The sequence below is a fragment of the Euprymna scolopes genome, chromosome 42, assembly GCF_053919585.1.
Source record: "Euprymna scolopes isolate OS-2025 chromosome 42, ASM5391958v1, whole genome shotgun sequence".
Lineage (NCBI taxonomy): Eukaryota > Metazoa > Mollusca > Cephalopoda > Sepiida > Sepiolidae > Euprymna > Euprymna scolopes.
In genome coordinates, this window is record NC_136523.1 from 49,621,605 (window position 1) to 49,644,576 (window position 22,972).

Below are 22,972 nucleotides of genomic sequence, written 5' to 3' on the forward strand. Positions count from 1 at the left end.
CATTGGAGTCAAATCTTTCTGTGAAACCATTCTTTTGAGGTCTGTAGTCACCGGGGTACAGATCTGAAGAATAGAGTGGGTTCAGAAAGAATACAAAATGCAGTTCATGTAGTTTTACCAACGAGGTGATAAACTTGTGACATGGTTCACTGTCTTGGTGAATGAGCACATTTTTTTATCATCATCATATTCAGTTTAACGTTTAACCTATCTCTGGCCAGATTTTCATTAACTTTGGAAAATATCTTTAAAAAAAAAAAACTATCTCTGGTCAGGTTTTTCTTTATCCCTCTTTCCCTCTAATCCATTTTTATCACTTCTTGCCATGTTCCCTTTTGTCTTTTCCTGTGAACGGGACCTGCTACCTCAACTGTTATACATCTATTAATCCAAGAACTGCCATCCTTACACTGGCATATACTACCAAACAGAGCTTAGAGTAAATATTTATAGCATCAATATTTTGTAATCATGCACCAAAACTTTACACTACTGCCGCTGCATGTTTATCGTCTTTTGTTCCCAGAGTACGAGGGTTGGGCGTTTGGATGATCGACTTGGTTCAATGGCATCTCTCCATCTGATTCAATCCATTACAAATAACATATGTTAACCTATGGTGTTTCATTTTATCATTCCATCTCTTCCTAGGTCGCCATCTCTGAAAGGCGTAATCATCCTTTAATGCTAAACAATAGGTCTCCATGTGTACACGCGTTTCAGGAATTCAATTTTAATTTCTTCTTTTAAAAACTATCCTCCTGAACGCATATTCTTTATCCTTTACTAAATATTAAACTCAATATGTTTGTCTGTCTGTCTATCTCCATATTTTCAAACTATCTTAAAGTCGTTAAGTGGCGCTAGGGGCCATAAATTGATTGAATATTTTGTGGACCGTTCTTTCATGGGTTTTTAGCCTGTTAAAATAGTTTTTAAGGGGTCAAAATTGAAAAAAAAAAAAAAATAATAATTATACATTTTGTACATTCATCTTAGTTTATTTTTAATCAGTTCATATGTGTGTCACGTTGATATAGTGGTAACGTCACCAGCTTTGAATGCTACAGTTTTCCTTTCGGTTTCGATTCTAGCTGACGGCACCTAAATACTTCTTTTTATTTTTTTAATTTTGAAATCATGACTATAATAATATATACGAAATCTGAACAAATTAAAGTATCATATTTAAGCATATATTACAACCGGGCAAAATCGGGCGTCCCTCCGCTAGTCTTTTATTAAATTGAGAAACATTGTCGATTATTGAATTTTTTGGAGTACGTTAGAAAAATATTAATGATGTCATGAATTTTGTATTCTAATAAATTAATGTGTGTGTACATGTGCGTATATGTATGTAGCTATGTGTAGCAGTGTGTATTTCTCTTAGTGTGTCCATTCCACTTTTTCTAAGAAGCTACTGAACCAATCATGCTGAAATTTTGTATTAACTTTTATTGTGATAAGGTGCAGCGAACCGAGTACTATGGTATCCATTCAATTCAGTTATGGATTAATAGGGATTAGCATTTAATGCAAAAATGAAATGAGCACAAATTAAATCATATTCAAAGTTGACAAAGCGGGCAAAAAAATTCTAGTAATATATATATATATGTGTGTGTGTGTGTGTGTGTGTGTGTGTGTGTGTGTGTGTGTGTGTGTGTGTGTGTGTATAATATAAAGCTGTGTGTGTATCTATATGGTTGACTATTTTAAAAAACTGATTACATATAATGATAGAAGATGTATCGAGACACAGGTATGGGTATGTTTGATCTGGCAGAATGGTGGTTCATTAAAATTGTGGGGTCTGCATTCGCACCTGGTCCACAAAGTATGGAAATAAAAAATTTTAAAATTATAAAAAAAAACGTTTACAAGTGTTTTTGATATAGATGTATATAATAATACTTTGATAAGTATGTTTTAACTTTAAACAGGGATGGTATAATAAAATTGTGGGGTCTGTGTTCGCGCCTGGCCTCCATAGAATGGAAATAGGCACAAACTTTAATAAACACTTTTCATATCTATCTGCATAAGTATGCTTTGATAATTATGTTTCAGTTTGAAGAAATATGGTATAATAAAATTATGGGGTGTTCGTTTGCGCCTGACTTCCATAGAATGGAAATATGGCACAAAGTTTAACAAGGTTTTTTAATATAGATCCACAGAATATTGTGATAAGTGTTTCAGTGTGAACAGGTATGGTATAATAAATTATGGCGTTTATCTATTTTATTTTTACTTTCATCATATTTTGCTTTGGTTTTGATACCCCCAAATTCGAAGCTATCTCTTTACAACCCTTCCTTTTCATAACCTATCATACTTTCATAAATCAGAGTCCATTTTCTGTAGGCTGTTTTTGAACCCAGTCAACAACGGGTACTTTTGCTAGTATATATATAATAGGTGTGTAAGTAGATAAGTTTCTCCTGTACTTTTGTGATCAATAGTTGTTTAATGTTTTATTACAAGTTTATAAAATCTGTTTAGCTATTCATGAAAGTCACAGGTTAGTTACTGTTGTTAAAAATTTAAAAAAAAAAAGGCATTTTCAATCGATTTCATCAATTTTAATATTTAATCCAATCAAGCTTTTGTGATCAATAGCTTTGTTTTTTTTTTACTACTAGCTATATAGAAAATCTGCTCAACCAATCATGAAACACCCATATTGATATGTTTTTAAAATAAACAATCTTTACTAATATATATATATATATACTAATATCATAGTTTTTTAACAGGTAAAAATCTAGTATATATATATATATACATATATACATACACACACACACACACAGTGGCGCCAAAAATAAAGTTTGCACTTGTCATTTTTTCAAAAACCCAAATTTAAGCTAAATTAGATATAACTGTTTAAACAACCTATACCTCATTTGAGTTGCTTTTTATTCCACTATTTGACTTTTAATTGAAGTATCATAGTGTCCACATCCATTTAAAAAATTAACTTCAAATCGTGAGAGCAAAAAGAAACTCCACACATTGGAAAATTGTCATTTAAATGTAACTTTAAAACATTAGGAACACAACAATGAACTAATTAATATTTAGTAGCATAGCTCTTCTGCAATTTGGCAGCTTGCAATCTTTTGGAAATTCCTTGAATTAGCCTGCAGTAATACTCTGGTGAAAGGGCATCTCACTTCTCTTTAATTTTTGTCCAAAGTTCTTCCAAATTTGAAATTTTATCATTTCATAGCTGTTGCTTGATGTAATGCTATACGTTTTCGATAGGATTGAGGTCTAGCGATTGTGCAGGCCAATCCAAACACGGAATATCATGCTCTTCCAGGAACCTCTTGATATTGCCAGCTGTGTGAATGGGAGCATTATGCATGGAGATTTGATAATCATCCAAATTCAGGCCAAAGTAGGGTAGGAAATGCTCAGTCAACATATTAATGTACTTGGTCGAATTAATTCGACCTTGCAAGCGAATTGTAGGCCCTAAACAATTGGCATTAATAACACCCCATACCAAAACTGAACCTCCACCACCTTGCAGCATTGAAACTGTGCACCTAGGATTAAATTCTTCTTCTTTCCTTCGAGGGATGTACTGCCTACCATCACTGTCTAACCTACTGAACTTGCTTTCATTGCTAAAAATCACTTTCAACCAATATGAAGTCATGATTTTAATTGCATCTGATGAAGTTTAGACGGCGCTTTCTGTTCTTTACAGAAATCATTGGCTTACGTCTTGCAACACAACCTCACAAATTAAATTCCTTCAATCTGTTCTTAACTGTAGAAAGAGAGCACTTTTGAACAAGATTACATTGTTGTTGGATTTGGGGAGTCGTTTCAAATCTGTTTCTTAGGCTACGGATCTTGACAGCATTGTCTTCTCTGTAAGAAGTAACTCTAGGGCGACCAAATTTAGAGGTATCACAAACACTGCAGGTGTTTGGGTGCTTTGTCATATGCTAGTTGCTAGTTTAGTAGCACTGATGAACTGTGATATAGTGAAACAGTGCTGTATGTGGATGACTATTATATATAGAGATATATCTATGATATAAAGCTGAACATGTGTGTGTGTCTGGTCACGAATAGGCTCCTATATGATTGACTATTTTAAAAAACTGATTACATATAATGATAGATGTATCGAGGATCAGGAATGGGTATGTTTGATCTGACAGAACGGTGATTCATTAAAATTGTGGGGTCTGTGTTCGCGCCTGACCCCCAAAGTATGGAAATAAAAAATGAAAAAAAGAACGTTTACAAGGGTTTTTGATATAGATGTACATAAGAATACTTTGATAAATATGTTTCAACTTAAATAGGGATGGTATAATAAAATTGTGGGGTCTGCGTTTGCGTCTGTACTCCATGGAAATATGGCAGAAACTTTAACAAATCTTTTTGTATCTATTTGCATAAGTATACTTTGATAATTATGTTTCAGTTGGAAGAAATATGGTATAATAAAATTATTGGGTGTTCGTTCGCGCCTGGCTTCCATAGAATGTAAATATGTCACAAAGTTTAACAAGGTTTTTTAAAAGGGGTGATGGTCCACAATAACACCTTAACTTTAATCTTAATTCACGTTAGCTTTTATTTATTTTTTTGAGTTGAATCATATCGTGTTGAATAAATTCACGTTCTTATTAAAGTGAAAGCCAAAAAAAAAAAGTCGGAACTTTAGACAATTCTCAACACAAATTTTGCATAACTGTTTTTTTCCTTCTCCAATTGCACGTGGCACTCTTTAGAAAATAGATAAATAATAAAAAATAAGAATGTTACTTGTTATCGTGTCAAAAGAAGGAAAAAATCCTGCTCACGTGATTACGTGTCTTTTTAAAAACATTTACACACCATTTTATTTTTATTTATATATCTGTTTAAGCTTTTTTTGTCAGTGTACTAGAAGGAATTCAGTTGATTACAACCCTTTCTGCGTGTTCATTACATTACAATAGTACAACCCTGAATCCGACGGTACAATACTACACCGTTCAATACTGTAAAACTGAAATGAAGCTGTTCTGCTTGAAAAGGGCGCCATTTTCTTCTTATTCATATTTCTTTGCTTTAAAAAACTAAAGTAATTATGTGTTTACTTTTTTAATATCCCATTTTGCTGTTTCAAATTATTTTACTAAAGTAAGTAAAGCTTCATTATTTTTCAAAACTGTTTTTGTTTCTTTATTTTTCTATATTTCGTCGATATTATTTAGTAAGAGTGTTTAGCAGAAAAGCCAACAAACGACTACCCGAAAAAATAAATATACAAGAAAGAAATGTTACCATAGTTAATAAAAGTTCAGTTTATGTCTTTTTGGTTGTTTTGAAATAGTTTTTAATGCTCTTTACTTGAAATAATTTCAGCGAACCGAAATTAAAACAAAATTTGAGGCAATAACTACTTAAATGGATTTTTATATAAACTACACATGCCATAATCGAATATTCCTCAAGCACAAAATAACGGAAACATTAAAATATGTTTATAAATATTCCTTACGTTGACGGAACTCTCTTAAATTTAACACAGAATGCTCAGGTGCCCCTCCTTCAAATTGAAAACAGGGCTCTCCATTTCAAAGTCGCTGCAATTTTGATTTTTTTTTAAACCGGTTCGTGAATTAAAAAAGATTTTTTTACAAACTACTTAAAAATACAAACCAATGAACTTTTCTACCATAAAAGTAACTTTTATTGACTATGGTAACATTTATTTTTTGTATATTTATATTATTATTATATATATAACATTTTCTCTTTGTAAGGAAAAATCATTTTGTTGGTCACTCTTGGCTACGAATGGAAATACAGTTGATATAAAAAAAATATATTTTCGCGAAAATTATCTTTACTTTTATCATATTTTGCTTAGGGTAAACTTTTTGAGTATCAAAACCTATCTCTTTACAACCCCCTCCTTTTCATAACCTATCATACTTTCATCAATCACATTCCATTTTCTGTAGGCTGTTTTTGAACTCAGTCAACGACGGGTATTTCTTCTAGTATATATATATATATATATATATATATATATATATATATATATATATATATATATATATATACAAGTGAGAGAGATTGTCTCCGAAACGATTGTTTACAGCATTGTTATGTTGAATTCTTGAAGCATAAGTAAATCATTATTTCTAAAGTTTATTTACCTTATATATATACACACACACACACAAATACATAAACCCATATACACGCACTCAGCTACATATATATTGACACACATACACATACATAGATATGTTCACAGTGATGATATATTTTTTTAGAATCCTTCTGATGGCAATAATCATATCCTTCAATGTGAAGTAAAAATGAAGAAAAGAAAAAAAAAAAAATCTAAAAAAGTCATTCTTCCTAATTAGATGTGAGAATATCCGTTCAGTTTGCCAGAAAGAAGGGGGAAAAAAAGCCAAACAACCCCCCCCCCAAAAAAAAAGAAAAAAAAAGAAACCGATAAACATTAAAAGAAACGCAATACTTTAAAAACAGTTGCGCATAAAAGACAAAATTTAGAAACAGATGGCTAATATGGCTGCTGTACATGTTAAGATAAGTTTCTGGAAACTAAAAAATAATTTTTTGGCGGGTGGGGGATCGCAGGTTCAACGTTTATCAAGGTGAAAAGCCACCCGGGGATAAGAATAATAAGGATAATAAGATATAAATGATTGACAGCCAAAAGATGAGAAACACTATGAGAGTACTAACATCGGTCATTTATATACAAAATGTATCAACGAATTAACCAGTCTGCATTCCTCAGTAGAAACTCTTCAGGCGATCAACAAAACTCTTTCCTCAAATAGAGGAGATAATACATGGGTCAGTGCACTTCAGGACCTGTATCTTATTCAAATAAAGGAGGGTCTAGTTCTGCCATCTATTGTAAGTTCAGAAAGAATACAAAATGCAATTCATGTAGTTTTGCCAACGATGTGATTAACTTGTGACATGGTGCACTGTCTTGGTGAATGAGCACTTTTTTATCATCATCATATTCAGTTTAACCTATATCTGGCCAGGTCTTCATTAACTTTCGAAAATATCTTTAAAAATAAACAAAAAAGTATCTCTGACCAGGTTTTTCTTTAGCCCTCTTTCCCTCAAATCCATTTTTATCACTTCTTATCATGTTCCCTTTCGTATTTTCCTGTGGACCACCTTCCGGAGGTTGAAGGTTCAATCCTCAGTGTGGGCAACACTCAAAATACAACTGCAAATTATTTACGACTTCTACAAAGTCATGGTGGATGGAACAAGAACATACTACCCCTGTTGATTAAATTCAGGATTCTGTTCAAAATTCTGTGCAGATCTCAGAGTTTGACAAGATCTGAAGAAGGTCTGAGGTTACAGCGACCGAAACGTTGTGAAAATAACATTCAGGCTGAGAACAGTAGTCCGAGGGATTCAAATAATACGTAAGATGAGCAAATTATTATTTTTGTTGTCCTCATAACACAATTCCTCATTATTCCCATAGTTAATTTGAAAAAAAAAAAGAAGAAAAAAAAAAACATCTGTTTGCGAACTTTGTCCTTTTTCTTCTAATCGGAAAATGTGCGCGACTGGTTTTAAATTATTAGATTTGCGCCAATGTTTATTTGTTTTTCATTGCAAACCAAACGGATATTTTCTAATTTAATTAGAAGAAACGGTTTTCTGATAACTGTTTTGTTTTTATAACTTTTTTTTTTTTTTTTTTTAGCTGGTTCAAGAAAAATAAACGTTCATAGAAGTTCTGCGTGGGTGTGTGCATATATATATATATATAGAGATAGAGAGAGAGAGAGAGAGAGAGAGAGAGAGAGAGAGAGAGAGAGAGAGAAAGAGAGATAGGAGGGAAAATGGCGCAATCAAAATCTAAAACACGAGGAGAATGCATCTAAACGTTTCGTCCAACTGTCATGAAGACCTTATCAAGAGGGAAATTGAAAAAGTGGCAATCGATGAAAATATCTGAAAATTGAGGGAATATATGGCACAATGATAAGGGCATTTTAGAAGGAAAGCCCTATCTTCTCATAATTGGGAGTCTCATACCTTCCTTGTCCTTCTTAGAAGCCAAATGTGTCAATTAGAGTTGATTTATCTTGACTTGCCAGATTTTTTATAAAATTGTGCACCTGAAGTTATCGCTGAAAGGTTGAAGGAGGTAAATCCATTGAATCTATCATGCAATATATGTTCAACTGAAAATACTGCCAATGCCTGTATTCTTTGGCCCTATCCCTTTCTTGTTAACAGGTATTAATATATCTTTATAAATCTATCTTCTCCTTTCTTATTTCTTTCTTTTTTGTCTAGTTTTCATCATTACAAGAGAATGAAATAATTATTTGGAAATGCGATACTGTTGACAGTGGACGCAATTAAATTAGCTCGGCATTGGAGTTCTTAAAAATGCCCTTTCTTCACATTGAAATAAATTTAAGTTTTCATAAAAAGATGTGTTGTTTGCTTATTTTATACAACATTCAATTTCAGCACCAAAGATCCTGTCCAAATAATTAATTCTCAGGAGAGAATTAATGACATCTAATGATGCCGAGAACTCAAGAAGATTCCTCAAGCAGATTTAGCCAACGACGTATCAACACGTTGATGTCTAATGGACCGTTTTTATAGTGGTTTACCAATCAGGGAGCTGACTGCCTTGTCAAAACATAACTGTTCCAGAAACGTCTCCACCATACAGAGAAATTGTTAAATTCCTTACCTTGCGCTTCAAGAAGGTGAGTTTTTCTACAACACAGTCAAGAGCTTTACTAACTTCTCCAACCGTTACAGGTTTTTTCTGCAGGAATTTTTCCAAATCGTTTCCGGCAATTTGAAGATGGGAAATCTCACGATCAATATTCTTTTGGGCCGACCGAAACTTTTTATTCAACAATTCATAGGGGACCTGGAGAAAAAAGAAAGATGGAAAAAAATTATAATTTTACAAAAGCTGAAAATTTTTATTTAATAATTCATAGGATGCCTGGGAAAAAATATAGACTGAAATTAAAAAACTTTTATTCGACAATTCATAAAGTACTGGGGGGGGGGAAATTATATTAGTGGAGTCCCACAAGTAATTTCACCTATTTTTATTCTGCTTGAATTAATTAGAGGGGATTGCAAATTACATTGTTATGATGACCGAACTAATGCATTCATGACCTGAAAGTTTGATCTCCGTTGCAGATATTAACGGTACAAGACTCTAAGAAAGCAACCCTTGTCATGGACGTGCGTCAGAAGCAGAGATGCGTCATTAAATTCGTCCATGCATAAAAAAATGAACTGATCAACATTCACCAACGCCTGTTGAATGTTTATAAAGCTGGCTCAGTTGATGTCAGCACAGTTAAGAGATGGGTGCATCGATTTCAGAGTGGTAAACGATGTGAGTCATAAAATACGTCCATGCAGAGTCACCACCTCATCGCCTAAAGAATGCATTGAGAATGGTGATGATTATGTAGAAAATTAAATTCTGCAGCATGAATAGTCACTCGTTGTAATAGCGCAGCTCCTGTCTTTGTAGCTATTCAAATTTTTTTTTACATTAAAAAGTAGGAAAACAGACTTCGTAATCTAGTGGGGAAATCCCTTTTCTCTTCCTTGCAACCTCTTTCTCACAGAAGAGATGTTGCGAGCCTGTCTCTGTTTTATCGTTATTTTTATGGCAAGTGCTCATCTGAGGTCCAATCTTTGGTCCCCCCTCGCCAAACTTTCAGGAGAAACACTCGTCTGGCTGAAGAAACTATCAATAATTTCCCCCACTCTTTATCTGTGCCTAAACCTAATCGTAGATTCCATGAACAAAGTTTCTTTCATAGAACTGCACACCTGTGCAACTCTCTCCAATTTCCCTGCTTTCCAGCTGACTATAATATGGTCGTCTTCAAGTCTAACATAAACAAGTTCTTGATGAGCCGTTTCCCTTAAGTAATCCAATTTACCAAATTTCCATTTCTAACAATTATTACAACATTGTCTCATTGACCACTGTACGCTTATTAACACTTATCCTCGAGTAGCGTCTGGGTCTTGATAAGTGGTGACTCTTTTGTAAAAAAAGAAAAAAATATCTAAAGGCATTTTATGTTCGTACCTACCTTATCACTAGGGCTATGACAAGAGAATATTCTTTTCATTGTTTTGACTCTCGAGTATATATCCGACACAGTTAATCAATCGAGAACCACATCATTTTATATATCAACGGATACACACTCGAGGGCGAAAATAATGAAAATAATATGTTGTTGTTCTAGCCCTAGTTATCACCGTTCGTACACATTAAAAAAAAAAAAAAGATTGTCTACTCAACAAAGAAATATGACGCCTTGATTATTAATCTGATGTCATTAAGATTTCAATTTTACCCATTTTGAAATGAATTCTTAATAGTTAGTTATGGTAGTCCGTCCGTGTGGATGACGACGTCTTCCTCATTTTTTTTTTTTTTTCCTTATTCACTCTGTGGTTCCATTGATGACTGTGAAGCCTGATGCGTGATCTGCACTGCTTTGCACGGATAGAGTACAGGAAGACATGATTTGGGTTTTAATGGTGAGTGGCCGCCGCTTGTCGGTGTCTCAGCGTGTGACGCTCCGTATCTGCTCGCTCACGCTTGTTGTTGAAGAAGGCCATCCCGCTATCACATGTGGAGAGTGCCAAGTGTCTCTGTCCACTGCCAAAATCCTCAAAAGATTGAAGAGGATATTGCAGCGCTTGACGGTGAGCTTGATGCAGTCCATGTAACTTTTCTTCAGGCAGCCAACGTGTCATCGGCCGTAAGTGAGCTAACCGAAGAGAACTCTTCGAAGTAGTCTAAAGGCATCCTGATGACGTGGCCCAACCATCGAAGCTGATGACAAATAAGGAATGCCTCTAGAGAGGCAACTCCAGCTCGCCTGTGAATCTCCGAATGGGACACCTTTAATTGTTCTGAAATCAAATTATGTCATTTCATCGGCTAAAATGGAAGTTGATAGAGGTTCAGTGGTTAATGGCACAAACTGACGACCTAAGTATCCCAAGTTCTAATCCAGCTCGTTCCACAAAAATATCACTTCCATTTAGGATGTTGGCAACCTTCAAGTAATTCCACTCCTAAGTACCTAAAATATTTTTCTAATCAGAATTCTAAAAAGAATTCTGATTAGAAAAATATCAGGGAAACCAATGCCAAGAATATAATCTTCGGATTCATACGATATGATGATGATTGGCTAAAACAGTATGATTTAAAATAAACACATTAAAAAAAAAAAAAAATTTTTTTATTGATTTAAAAAATATTAAATTGACAATAATAATTTAACCAGCAAGACCCATAGAAATTCCACAGAATGAGAAATATATATATATATTGCTAGTCCGTAGGCACCTCCAAAAGTCACCACAGAGTTACCCCCACCCCACCCCACCCCATATGTAAAACGAAGTAACTTTATTATAAATTAATATTATCAATATAACTTTTGTACCATTTAAAAGAAGGGCAAAATAAACCAGTAATAATTTAAAAAACATTTTTTTCATCGTACGAAAATAATGAAATTGCAAGACGAAAATCGTGTTTACATAATTGGCGCTTTCAAATAACGTTCCCATGTAGTAAGCATTCCGAACATGAAAACATACCCCTGTTTAATAAATCTAGCAAAAATTAACTAATGGTCAGATTTTCGTGAAATTTTCGATACTTATCCATTTTCGAATGAAATTACATATAAAATGCAGTTTCCGTAAAATATACGAGGGGAAATATTTTTTTAGTGCATGTTCCCCCATATTTATTTTTTTCGAAATTTAAACAAAATATATTTAAATCTATCGAAATTTCTATTTATTATGAAACATGAGGGTTAAAACATTAATTTTTTAAAAATTTAAATACACTTATTGTACAAAAACTTAACTTGAAGTTGCAATTAAAAAAATGATAAAATTCAATATTATGTTTTTTTAATAGCGTTTTTTTTTTTCCCAAATTAATATATACTATAATCGGTTGAATTGCCAAGAAAAAGAAACTTCCTAAATATTAATTTTTAAAGGATTAAAACGATTAAAATTCCATTATTTCGAAACGTTCCGTTACAACATAGATTTTTAATTAATTGTGTTCAGATTTTTGTTTAAATATTAAGTTTTAATATAAACATGGCTCTTGTCAGCTATTTTATCGCCAGAAGAAAACCGATTTGAAAAAGGCCCCCCCCCTCATATCTTGTTTGTCGCTTTTTACCGAACAAAAGTATGGAAGCCGGTAGTTAACCAAATGAACATTCAGTAAAACCGTATTTCATATTTAATATACAAATGTTTATAATATTATTAATCATTAAACTGTGTAAATCTTAAAACCTAACAAAATTATAACAAAGATTAATTATTAATTGCAGTTTTAAGAAGATAAACAAAGGTTTTGAAAAATCATTAAGTCGCTTCTGCTTTTCTATAGTTCGTATAGTTAACACAAGTCTGACGTCACGGAATCATGCTTTCTTTTTTCACATTCGGTTGACAGTGCCTACTAGTCTGTCTAAACTGAGTCATTTACTTGTTTTTTCTGGACATAAGACTCCCAGGTTGCTCGAATGACGTGCCTAAATATCACAGGAAACGAGAAGCAGCAGGAGTCATTTGTCCTGCCTTAATTTGTCGTACGTACACATCCCTCCCGTCTCCCCCAAAATGCTGATTTTAACCTAAATTGACGAACGCCGCACAAGATGCGAGGACTAAACTAAGTATTTTTTGAGTTCGGAATTCTTTTTTTGAATCCCCTCACCCCTCGACTACTGATTCATTGACACATGAATAGAACTGGTTGAGGACATAAATAAATAAATAAATAAATAAATTTCAGGGCGGGATGAGGTGAAAACAGAACTCTCAAACAACAGGCCAGGGTGACAGATGTGATGACAGGACATCAAATACTAAAGTAAGAAAAGAAACTGGAGTAAAAATGGTCGGGAAGTGGTTCGAGGTAGGGGAGACTGCGAATGTATTTTACAGTTTAGAGGAAGGGAAGGGAAGAAAGGACACTTCTTTTTTTAAATGACGTCCTTAAAAATAATTCTGTCTCTTTTGCTATTGACCCCCCCCCCCACCTCCAACTTTAAAAAGGTAACGCAAACATTCCTAAAGCTGTGCATTGTTTTTGTTGTTGTTGTTGTTTTCCGGCTACTTTTTTATTTATTTATTTATTTTTAGATTAAAAAGAAAGTCTAACAAAAGATACAAGCAGTCGATGGAACGAAATTGGAGTTTGAAACTAGATAATAAAAACTTATTGGAGAGAAGGAAAGAGACAAGAGAGATGGAGCAGGAAATATAAAACGGAGGGGGATAGAAAGAGAAAGAGAGAAGAGAAGAAAAGAAAAGGAGTGAGAGAGAAACAAAGATGAAGAGAAGGGAAGGGAAATAAGAGAGGGGGAAGAGATGGGGGAGGGAGAGAAGAGATAGGGGAAAGGGGGAGAGAAGAGATAGGGGAAAGGGGGGAGAGAAGAGATAGGGGAAAGGGGGGAGAGAAGAGATAGGGGAAAGGGGGGAGAGAAGAGATAGGGGAAAGGGGGGAGAGAAGAGATAGGGGAAAGGGGGGAGAGAAGAGAGGAAAAGGGGGAGAGAAGAGAGGAAAAGGGGGAGAGAAGAGAGGAAAAAGGGGAGAGAAGAGAGGAAAAAGGGGAGAGAAGAGAGGAAAAGGGGAGAGAAGAGAGGAAAAAGGGGAGAGAAGAGAGGAAAAAGGGGAGAGAAGAGAGGAAAAGGGGGAGAGAAGGGAGGAAAAGGGGGAGAAAAGAGAGGAAAAGGAGGAGAGATAGAGAAGAGCGAGATGGGAAGAGGGGTGAGAGATTAGAAGAAAAGAAATAGAAAGAGGAAGTGAAGGAATAGAAAGAGGAGAAGAGGAAAAGTGGGAGAGAAAACAGAAGTGACGTGAGGGAAAGAGGAGGAGAGAAAAGGGATAAGAAAGGAAGAGGATGAATAGGAAAGGAAACTTAAAGGATCGGGGAGAACGTAATGGAAAACAGGGAAAGTACAAAAAAAAAATAAATAGTAAACATCTTTATAAAAAAGGAACTGAGAAAATAATAGTGAATAATAACCGAAGAGAGAAAGGGATGAATGAAAAAGAAAAGGGGAAAAGGGAAGAAAAAAGAGGGGAAAAGGGAAGAAAAAAAGGGGAAAGGGAAGAAAAAAAAGGGGAAAAGGTAATGGTGCATAAAACGAGACCCCAAGTTTTAAAGATGGCGGCAGGTCTGTCAATTGAGTTATGGAAGCACAAAATTGATACAATACTTCCGCTATTCTTCAAAACTGCTTACTTATATATTTGGACAAAATATCAAGTTTTTGTTGTTGTTGTTGTTGTTGTTGTTAATATATTTTTTCTAACATATTTACGTTATTTTTTTTATGTACTTTATTTACATATACTTTATTTAAACCTGCGCAGTTTATTACGACCGTCGCCGATTAAAAAAAATATTTATTTAGAGTTAACTATAATTCACGTTTATTTTTTCACCCCCTTTAAAATATATATAAAAAAAAAATACGTAAGTTTTCTTTATTAATTGATTGTGTGTGTGTGTGTGTGTGTGTGTGTGTGTGTGTGTGTGTGTGTGTTTTAATCGCATATCTTTTTTCAAATAACTATGCTTATATTTTGTCAAATTGTTTAGATATTCCTATGCGATTAAAGGACAAAAAAAAAAGCAAAACGATTTTTAAAAGACAAAAGAATAGGTGAAAAATAAAACAAAGGATTAAAAAATTAAAAAAAAAAAAAAAAAAAAGATACGAGGGTCGTTCCAACAGTAAAACCTTTTATTTATTTTTTTTAACTCGAAAAGGTATGCAAACGAGAGTTGTACCATTAAAACGAGCGACCTTTTGTGGCCCAGAATTTATTCTTCTACATACTTGCTACTATTCTCAATGCAGTTTTGCGAGGAATTCAATGATACATCTCTGCTTCTGACGCACGTCCATGACAGAGATTGCTCTCTTAGAGTTTTGCATCGTCATTATCTACAACAGAAATGAAACTTTCAGGTCACGAATGTGTAAGTTCAGTCATCATAAGCAATGCAATTTGTAAGTCCCTCTGATCCATTCCTGCGGAATATAAAAAAAATAGGAGGCATTACTTTTGAAACGGCCTTGGCCTTCGGGACAAGATCAAAGTGTAGTATCTGTTCTGCTGCACTTCTATTTCTTGTTCTCTTTCGGTGGAGGAGAAATCCTTCACGACTGAGACAATTTTTATTTTTGTACCTTTTTTCCACGTTAAAAAACGACCCTGGTGTCTAATTCTGTCCCGTGGGGAGGCATAGTAAATAGGTACTTTTGAAACGGCCCTCGTAAAGAAAAAAAAAAAAAGAAAGAAAAAACAAAACAAACAAAAAAGTAACAAATAATCTTGACGAGAAGTTTCCGGACAACGCTGCGTGGAGGAATGGGAGTAGGGGAAATATTAAGCGTGGAGAATGCAAAGTAGGATGTAGTCCATGACATGTGGGGGGGGGGGGATACCCACGCATACTAATACTCTATCATCATTGAAGTCAATATAAAATTTGGTTTCTTCTTTCTATCTAAAAATTTTTTTAAATAAATACAAAAAATTATACATAAACGAATAAAACCGTATAATAAAAAGAAAAGCGAAAAGAAAAAGTTAATCGGTTCAATTTTCACGTGACGACATAAAATACAACAGATAACGTTGCATATTTTTAAAACACGTAATTGTTAATAAAAAAAAAAAATGGTGACCGCATTTTTGTCCTCATTGATTTTTTTTTTCTACTAAAATAAAATTCTCATGTTTTAGCAATCTTCTGTTTTGTGTGTGTGTGTTTTACATAAAGTATTAAGTTATCTCAGATGATTTTCAAAATCAGACACAAATAGCATTTAATTTGAAAAATAAATCTTTAATTCTGACTAGCCAATTTTCATTTGTAATTTAGATATGTGCTGAATGAATGGCTGATCCCCAAAACGTATAAACATTTTGATCCCTCCCTTCACTTAAAAATTCACCCAAATTCAGTAAATCAACCAACTGTAATGATTTTTTTAGTGTTTATTAATTAACGATCACAGAATATAATGAACCTTTTATTTATCTATTTTTTAAATCTTAGTGAAAATATATTATTTTGTATAAATAAAATACATTTTTTTTTTATTAAAGTTTTAGCTTTAAGTACTAAAAAACGTATGATTTTTTTTTAATGAAAATAATGCACCGTAGATGTTAATTAAAAAAAAAATGTTTTTAAATATTTCAAGAACATTCAGAAAAAATCCTCCATGGTCGATGTTAATGAAATTAATTTAACTTACAAAAAAAATTAATTTCTCGAACTAACGGTGTTATCACTGAATTAAGTATTGCTTATCCAATATTTTCACAAAAAATATAATTGAAAAAAAAAAAAAAAAAAATTCCATGCGATTTCAATGATAACAATCCTTTTAAATGTAATATCATAATATTTTCCTGGTACGCGTGAACGTGTAAACATTAGCCTAAGATTTTTTTCTTCTTTTTTCACTTTCTTTTCCTCCTTCGCAGTATGAGTTCGAGCCTGCCTGCCTACTATCACTTTTTTTTTTTTTTGCGCTCACAATTTTCCTTTTCTTTTATATTTTTTTTTTTTTTTTGCTCAACCAACACCTTTACATACACCTCCACTTTCGTTTCTGCCTTCGCGTCACGGGTTCGAGCCTGCCTGCCTACTACCATTTTTTTTTTTCAGTTTTGCTCAACACACACTTATAAACACCCGAGCAACGTCGGGCACCCAGGTTAGTTGTTAGTAATATAAAACATACTTCGCGTAGAATTTATTTTTTTAATTTCTTAGTGCAGCTCATACGCCTGTTGATATAAAACATTTTGATGTTTGTGTAATATAATTTTGTAAAATCTTATTTTTATTCAATAAATGTTTACATAATTAATGTTTTAAAGTTCTGATTTTTTTTTTTTTTTTTTTTTAGATGAGGGCTGATCGTTTATATTCATTGTATTGATCGGACTATTGTTCTCATCTTGAGTGTTATTTGTGCAACGTTTCAGTCAGATTGTAAATCGACGTCCTCAGGCATGTTAGTTGTTTGGAAACGAAAACCAACATGCCTGAGGACGGTCGAAGCCCAATCCGACCGAAACGTTGCACAAATAACACCAAGATGAAAAGAATAGTCTAGTCAATGCAAGTGATATAATTTATGTTTTATTCTGCATTATTGCATTATTCTTGATATTTGTTGACATTTTCAGATACGGTATACTTGAATTTTTTCTCCCGGTTTTGAAATTGAATTGTCTCCCTTTGTTTTGTGATCTTCAAAATGAAAACAAAAAAGTTGTTCCATGACAGTAGCGCACAAGCGCCACAAATTAAGAAAAAAAAAAAAAAAAAAAAAGATATATAAAGATCAGTTATTCAGCGTTGGTTCAAATGTTACGTGACAGGAAGAACCTAATATATCAGATAATGGGCACTTCTGCATTATACGGACGGTAGCATTGTTAAGGGTGATAACTCCAATTTATTCTTGGTCAAATAACACGACAAATAAATAACAGATTTTTTTTTTTTTTTTTTTTTGAGCACAAAAATATTTGAAAATCAAAACATTTATTGTATAAAATTGTATCAAAATATAATTGTAAAAACATTTATTGAAAAGTCTGCACAGGAAAATATAATTTTAATAAAACAATTTTTTTATTAAAGCAACATCGATTTTTTTTCTCCTCCCCCCCACCCCGAAACATTTTTGTAAGTAAAATTGTCACTGTAACAAAATATAGTTTTAATTTTTTTTAATTTATTTTATTTATTTATTTATTTATTTTTTATTTATTTTTTATTTATTTATTTTTGTAAGTCAACAAGTTTTTGATTTTTAAATTAATAAACAATTTGAATGGCGAGCAGCGCCACCTGGTGACAGTTTAGTGAAACTATCCAAAAACATGGTGCCGTCCGTGTAATGCAGAAGTACCAGATAATGTCCTATTTCAACGTCGAATATATTTTAAGCACATAATTGTTAAAATAAAAGCAATCAAAAGAGGGGGGAGGGCAATTTTACTTCTGATTGTTAAATAATCATAACGAAATTCGAATAACAACAAAAAAAAATCGATAAAAAAAAAATATGCTATCTACTAACTTTTTGTGTCGATTTCAACCAAAAGCAATGATATTTACTTAATTGGCATGTAATAAGTACTTAAATATCACCGCATTATTTAAAAAAAAAAAAAAAAACAGTTTTCGATCTTTATCATAAAAAAAAAAACTCGCCATATTTTTGGGGAACACGTGACAATAACAATTGAAGTAAGTCAATTATGCTAATTATTCGGGCCAAGATCAAAGTGTAGTACCTGTTCTTCAGATGCTGCACTTCAACTTCTTGTTCTCTCTCAGTGGAGGAGAAATCCTTCACGACCGAGACAATTTTCTTTTTTGTTCCTTTTTCTCAACGTTAAAAAAAAAAAAAAAAAAAAAAAAAAAAAAACGACCCTGGTGTCTAATTCTGTCCTGTGGACAGGCATTGTAAATAGGTATGCTAAAAACAAGACAACTTATGATTATGATTGTTAACGCACAATTTATTAAAAAAAAAAAAAAATAGCAATAGGTAATACGCTATTTACCTCCTCTTGGAACTCTTCGTTTTTGTTTTGTTTTTTTAGCCAAATATTAATAATATTTTTCTGCTTTATCATTTTTCGATGTGTGCAAAAGAGAAGACTTTGACAGGATTGTCACATTGAAAGATTGGGTGAGAGTTCTTGGGTCAGTAAATGTATGACAATATTGTACACCCCGAGTGAAGTTGAATAATCTTGCTGGTACCTTACTGGAAAATTCTCAAGATTTATTATGACTAATGGGAGAAAAAGCGGCAGAACTTTTAATTCCCATAAAAATCAGCTGAAAGGAATAGCGGTTTGGCTGGCAAAACAAGTACAGATCAAGTAGGGTGTTACTGACAAATTATTGACAGATATTCTGGCAGTGAAATTATCTTTCTGAGAAAGTATTTTGGTAAAGAAAAGACCAAAAAAGAAACTAAAGAGAGAGATATGATACGAGTAGTAAAAGAAAGAAAGTTGGGTTATACTCTCTCTGTTTCGAAGAGAAAAGATTTATTAAAGTTATCTTCTTTTATCTTCTATCTATCTATCTTATATATATATATATATATATATATATATATATATATATATATATATATATATATATATATATATAAGCGACAATGTATGTATGTATGTTTGTGTGTATGTCTGCTAAAAACTTTCGACAGACGCGACGAAAATTCACAAACTCGGTATCACATCGAAGCTCCATCCTTTGCTCGAAAAATTGGCCAAAAACGTTAACTTTTTCACCCCGAAATCGACAATTTTCGACAGGAGGGGGGGGGTCAACAAAAACGGTCCTCTCGTGACAATGACTGATTCTACGCATGCGTCAGATGACGTCGTGACCTGATTTACTTTAAATAGTTGAAAAACCGAATAAATGTCGTGAACGTCGCCTTAGCTCAGTTGCTTAAGGCCTTGGTTATCTAAACGTTTTGGGTTCGAATCATGGTGTGAGATGTTTTGGTTTTTTTTTCGATTTTTTAAATTTTAATATCGAAACAGACTTATATAAGCTAATTTTCACGCGTTCGTTTTTCTGTTTTCATCGTTCATTTGCCTTACGTTAGATTTTTGTGCGTTTTTTCCCCCGCTTAGTGTTAACGTTGTGTTCTTTTTTTTTTTACTTCGCTTATAACAAATAAACCTATGTCGTCGTCATAACGCTCGACGACTTCCGGCCGCGCACCTGTCAATTTGGTTCTTAAATTCAAACATCTTTCACTAACTCATTCTGGCTGGCCGATTTCATTTTCTAACTTTGCCTCAGGGCTTCGGGTTCGATCTCCCTCCCCCCGGATTCTTTTTTATTTAACACCACACACACCTCCAAACACCCGGGCATCGCTGGGTACCCCCCGCTAGTATAATGTAAATCTCACCTGTCTGTTTAAATGTATGTATGTATATTTGTATGTCTGCCTAAAACTTTCAACAGAAGCGACGGATTTTCACGAAATCGGTATCATTTTGAAGCTCGATCCTTCAGACGACAAATATAAAAAAAAAATTGGCCAAAAACATTAATTCCTTCACCCTCAACTGGGCAGTTTTCGACCAGTTTTTTTTTTTTTTTTGTGCTCGCAATTTTTTTTTTTTTTTTGCTCAACCAACACCCTTACATACACCTCCACTTTCTTTTCCATCTTTGCGTCACGGGTTCAAGCCTGCCTGCCTACTGCAACTTTTTTTTTTTTTTTTGCTCAACACATACCTCTACATACCCGGGCAACGCCGGGCACCCAGGCTAGTTATTATTAAAGTAAACTACTAAAAAAGGAAGCAAAACGAAACTAAAACAAGCAAAGTTTTTCAGACAATTGAGAAATTCTCAGAGTGGTGCCTGACGACTCCATGACAGTGTGAAACACTGAGGCCGATGAACCAACCAATCCTGTCCAAATTACTTAGCATAAAAGTTAAGTTGAATCAAAAAACTGCAGCCATTAAGAACATATCGCTTGATCAAATATATATTAGAATTTTACACCTGGCTGACTCTGAGAATCACTTGCAGATTTTGGAGTCACTCTCCATTCTTTCACATAGGACCCCTCTCTATCGACAGAAAGACTTCGCAAGTCATTAGACTTATTTGAAGATATATTTTAACATCCCTATTTGTCCCCACTTGTACATATATTTTACATAATTGTTAATACTTTATTGTATTCATATTGTCACGCGTCTGCTCATTTTTTTTTCTCCTTCGATAAAATTTACATGCACACCTCATTAAGTCTCTGCGTCGTGAGAAAAAAATTGTCTTTGCTGTTAGGACCACCACCAAACCGGAAGTTATGGAGGTTTAAATTAAGGCTAGACGATCGAAAAGAGGGGTTGACTTTTAAAAATATCGGTGAAAAAAGCGACCCCTCCCTGGAGAAAAGTGTCTAGTTGAAGGTGAAGAAATTAATGTTTTTAGCCAATTTTTCAGTGTTTGTCGTCTGAAGGGTCGAGCTTCAAAACCATTCTGATCTTCTGAAAATCCGTCAACTCTGTCAAAAGTTTTAGGCAGACATGCAAACATACATACAAAGATTATTGGTAGCTCAAATTTTCGACCCAAACCGATTAAAAGCTTGTCCTATCTCTGAATACCCTTTTATGTAAAATTTTAAATGTTTAGACCAGAAATTGTCTGAGTAATTTGGTAGAGACCGCATAGGTCAATTCTTTTTTTAACTTTGACCCCTATTATGACCCCTTAACATTTATTTTTTGGGCTCAAATCAAGTTATTAAGTTAGATCCATATCCAAGGAACCTATATCTAAAACTTCAAGTGTTTAGACCCAAAATAGGTGGAGGAGTTTGGTAGAGTTCTCAAAAGTCAAATCGTTGAACTTTGACCCCTTAACAACCAAATCTCTGGCCGAAAACGGATTACAAAGATTTTCCCAAATCTCCATACCCTGATATCAAATTTCGAGTCTGTAGACTGAAAATTGACAGAGTTATTGTGTAGAGAAATGTACACAGACAGACACTTTCACAGACATTATATATATATATATATATATATATATATATATTAGTGATGAGGGGATTCCAATATCTCCCCCCCCCCCAATTTCGATACTTTATAAATCTTTAACCATAAAATTGTTATTCCCCCCCCCCCCGATTATCATAAAACACATGTTAAATGTGCAGATATTTTCCTACGCATAAAAACACATATGTGGGGAGTGATCTATCGATTTTAGTTTTACTGGTAGTTTGAAATCAATAAATGTTTATTATTTCATCATGACAACTAGCAGTGGAAGATTTTGCTTTAAGCAAAATTGAATAAAAAGACGATTAAAAATATCGTTTTGGCATCGGAAAAGAGGCATAAATTTCTCTGATTCCAATACCCCCAAATATTCCAGTTCTTCTGATTCCGAATTCCAATTAATCGTCCCAACACTAATTTACATATAATTATTTCCACAGTTAAATGTCACGCCTCACAAGAGCAATGACAGCTCACAAACTGGAAGTCCGAGACTCAAGTTTCGACCTCACTTCAAATCCTAAGTTCGGATGTGTCCAACTGATGAGTACAAAATAAGAGTGAAACTTTCGATTTGTTGGCTTTCATGGATCTTGTGAGCTGCGACATTTTTTGACTGTGGAAATTATCACATCATCTCTCGCATTCTGAAAATATATATATATATATATATATATATATATACCATTGGAATATTTAACCAAATGAATATATTTCATAAGAAAACGATTATCAGTGACTTGAAAAAAATTTAAAAAGTAATAATGATAATGTTCTGAGACATTAACAGCTGATGTGCTGACGCTAATATCACACAGGAGCAATGAATCTATTGGTGGTGACTTCATTTCTAGAGCAATAACGACATTTAATAAGGTTTAGCATAAAGGTCTACTCCACAAAAGTTCACTGCTCTGTAACAGCTGGAAATGTCCTCTCAACCATAAATGCAGGTTCCCTCCATGAGTGAAAAATTTACTATCACCATGACTAACGGATGAACGATTTGGAGGTAATTTTACCTCTATAATGCCTCCTCGGGGGCAACCAGAGTTATCCCAAAAAATTCATTCTGGCAAAAATTTACTTTCACCATGACTAATGTTTGGGCAAAATTTCAAAATAAAGTGCAAGGCGTGGTTATTGAGAAAAGTGCGAACGAACAAACGAACGGGAGTGAATTATTATACAAAGTCCAATCCCTCCTTTGTTGGGAGATCATTTTCTCTTTGGTGTTTATTTTGA

The 22,972-nt window shown here is 33.6% G+C and overlaps 1 protein-coding gene across 2 annotated transcripts in view; it reads right to left on the bottom strand.

The window, feature by feature from the left end:
* The window catches only part of LOC145267101 (E3 ubiquitin-protein transferase MAEA-like), a 981,197-nt gene that overhangs the window by 412,227 nt on the left and 545,998 nt on the right, over positions 1–22,972 (bottom strand). For both annotated transcript variants that reach the window (XM_080123106.1, XM_080123105.1), the window contains exon 2: positions 8,759–8,944. In XM_080123106.1, coding sequence (XP_079979232.1) covers positions 8,759–8,944 — 186 coding nt within the window. The remainder of the gene's footprint in view (positions 1–8,758; positions 8,945–22,972) is intronic.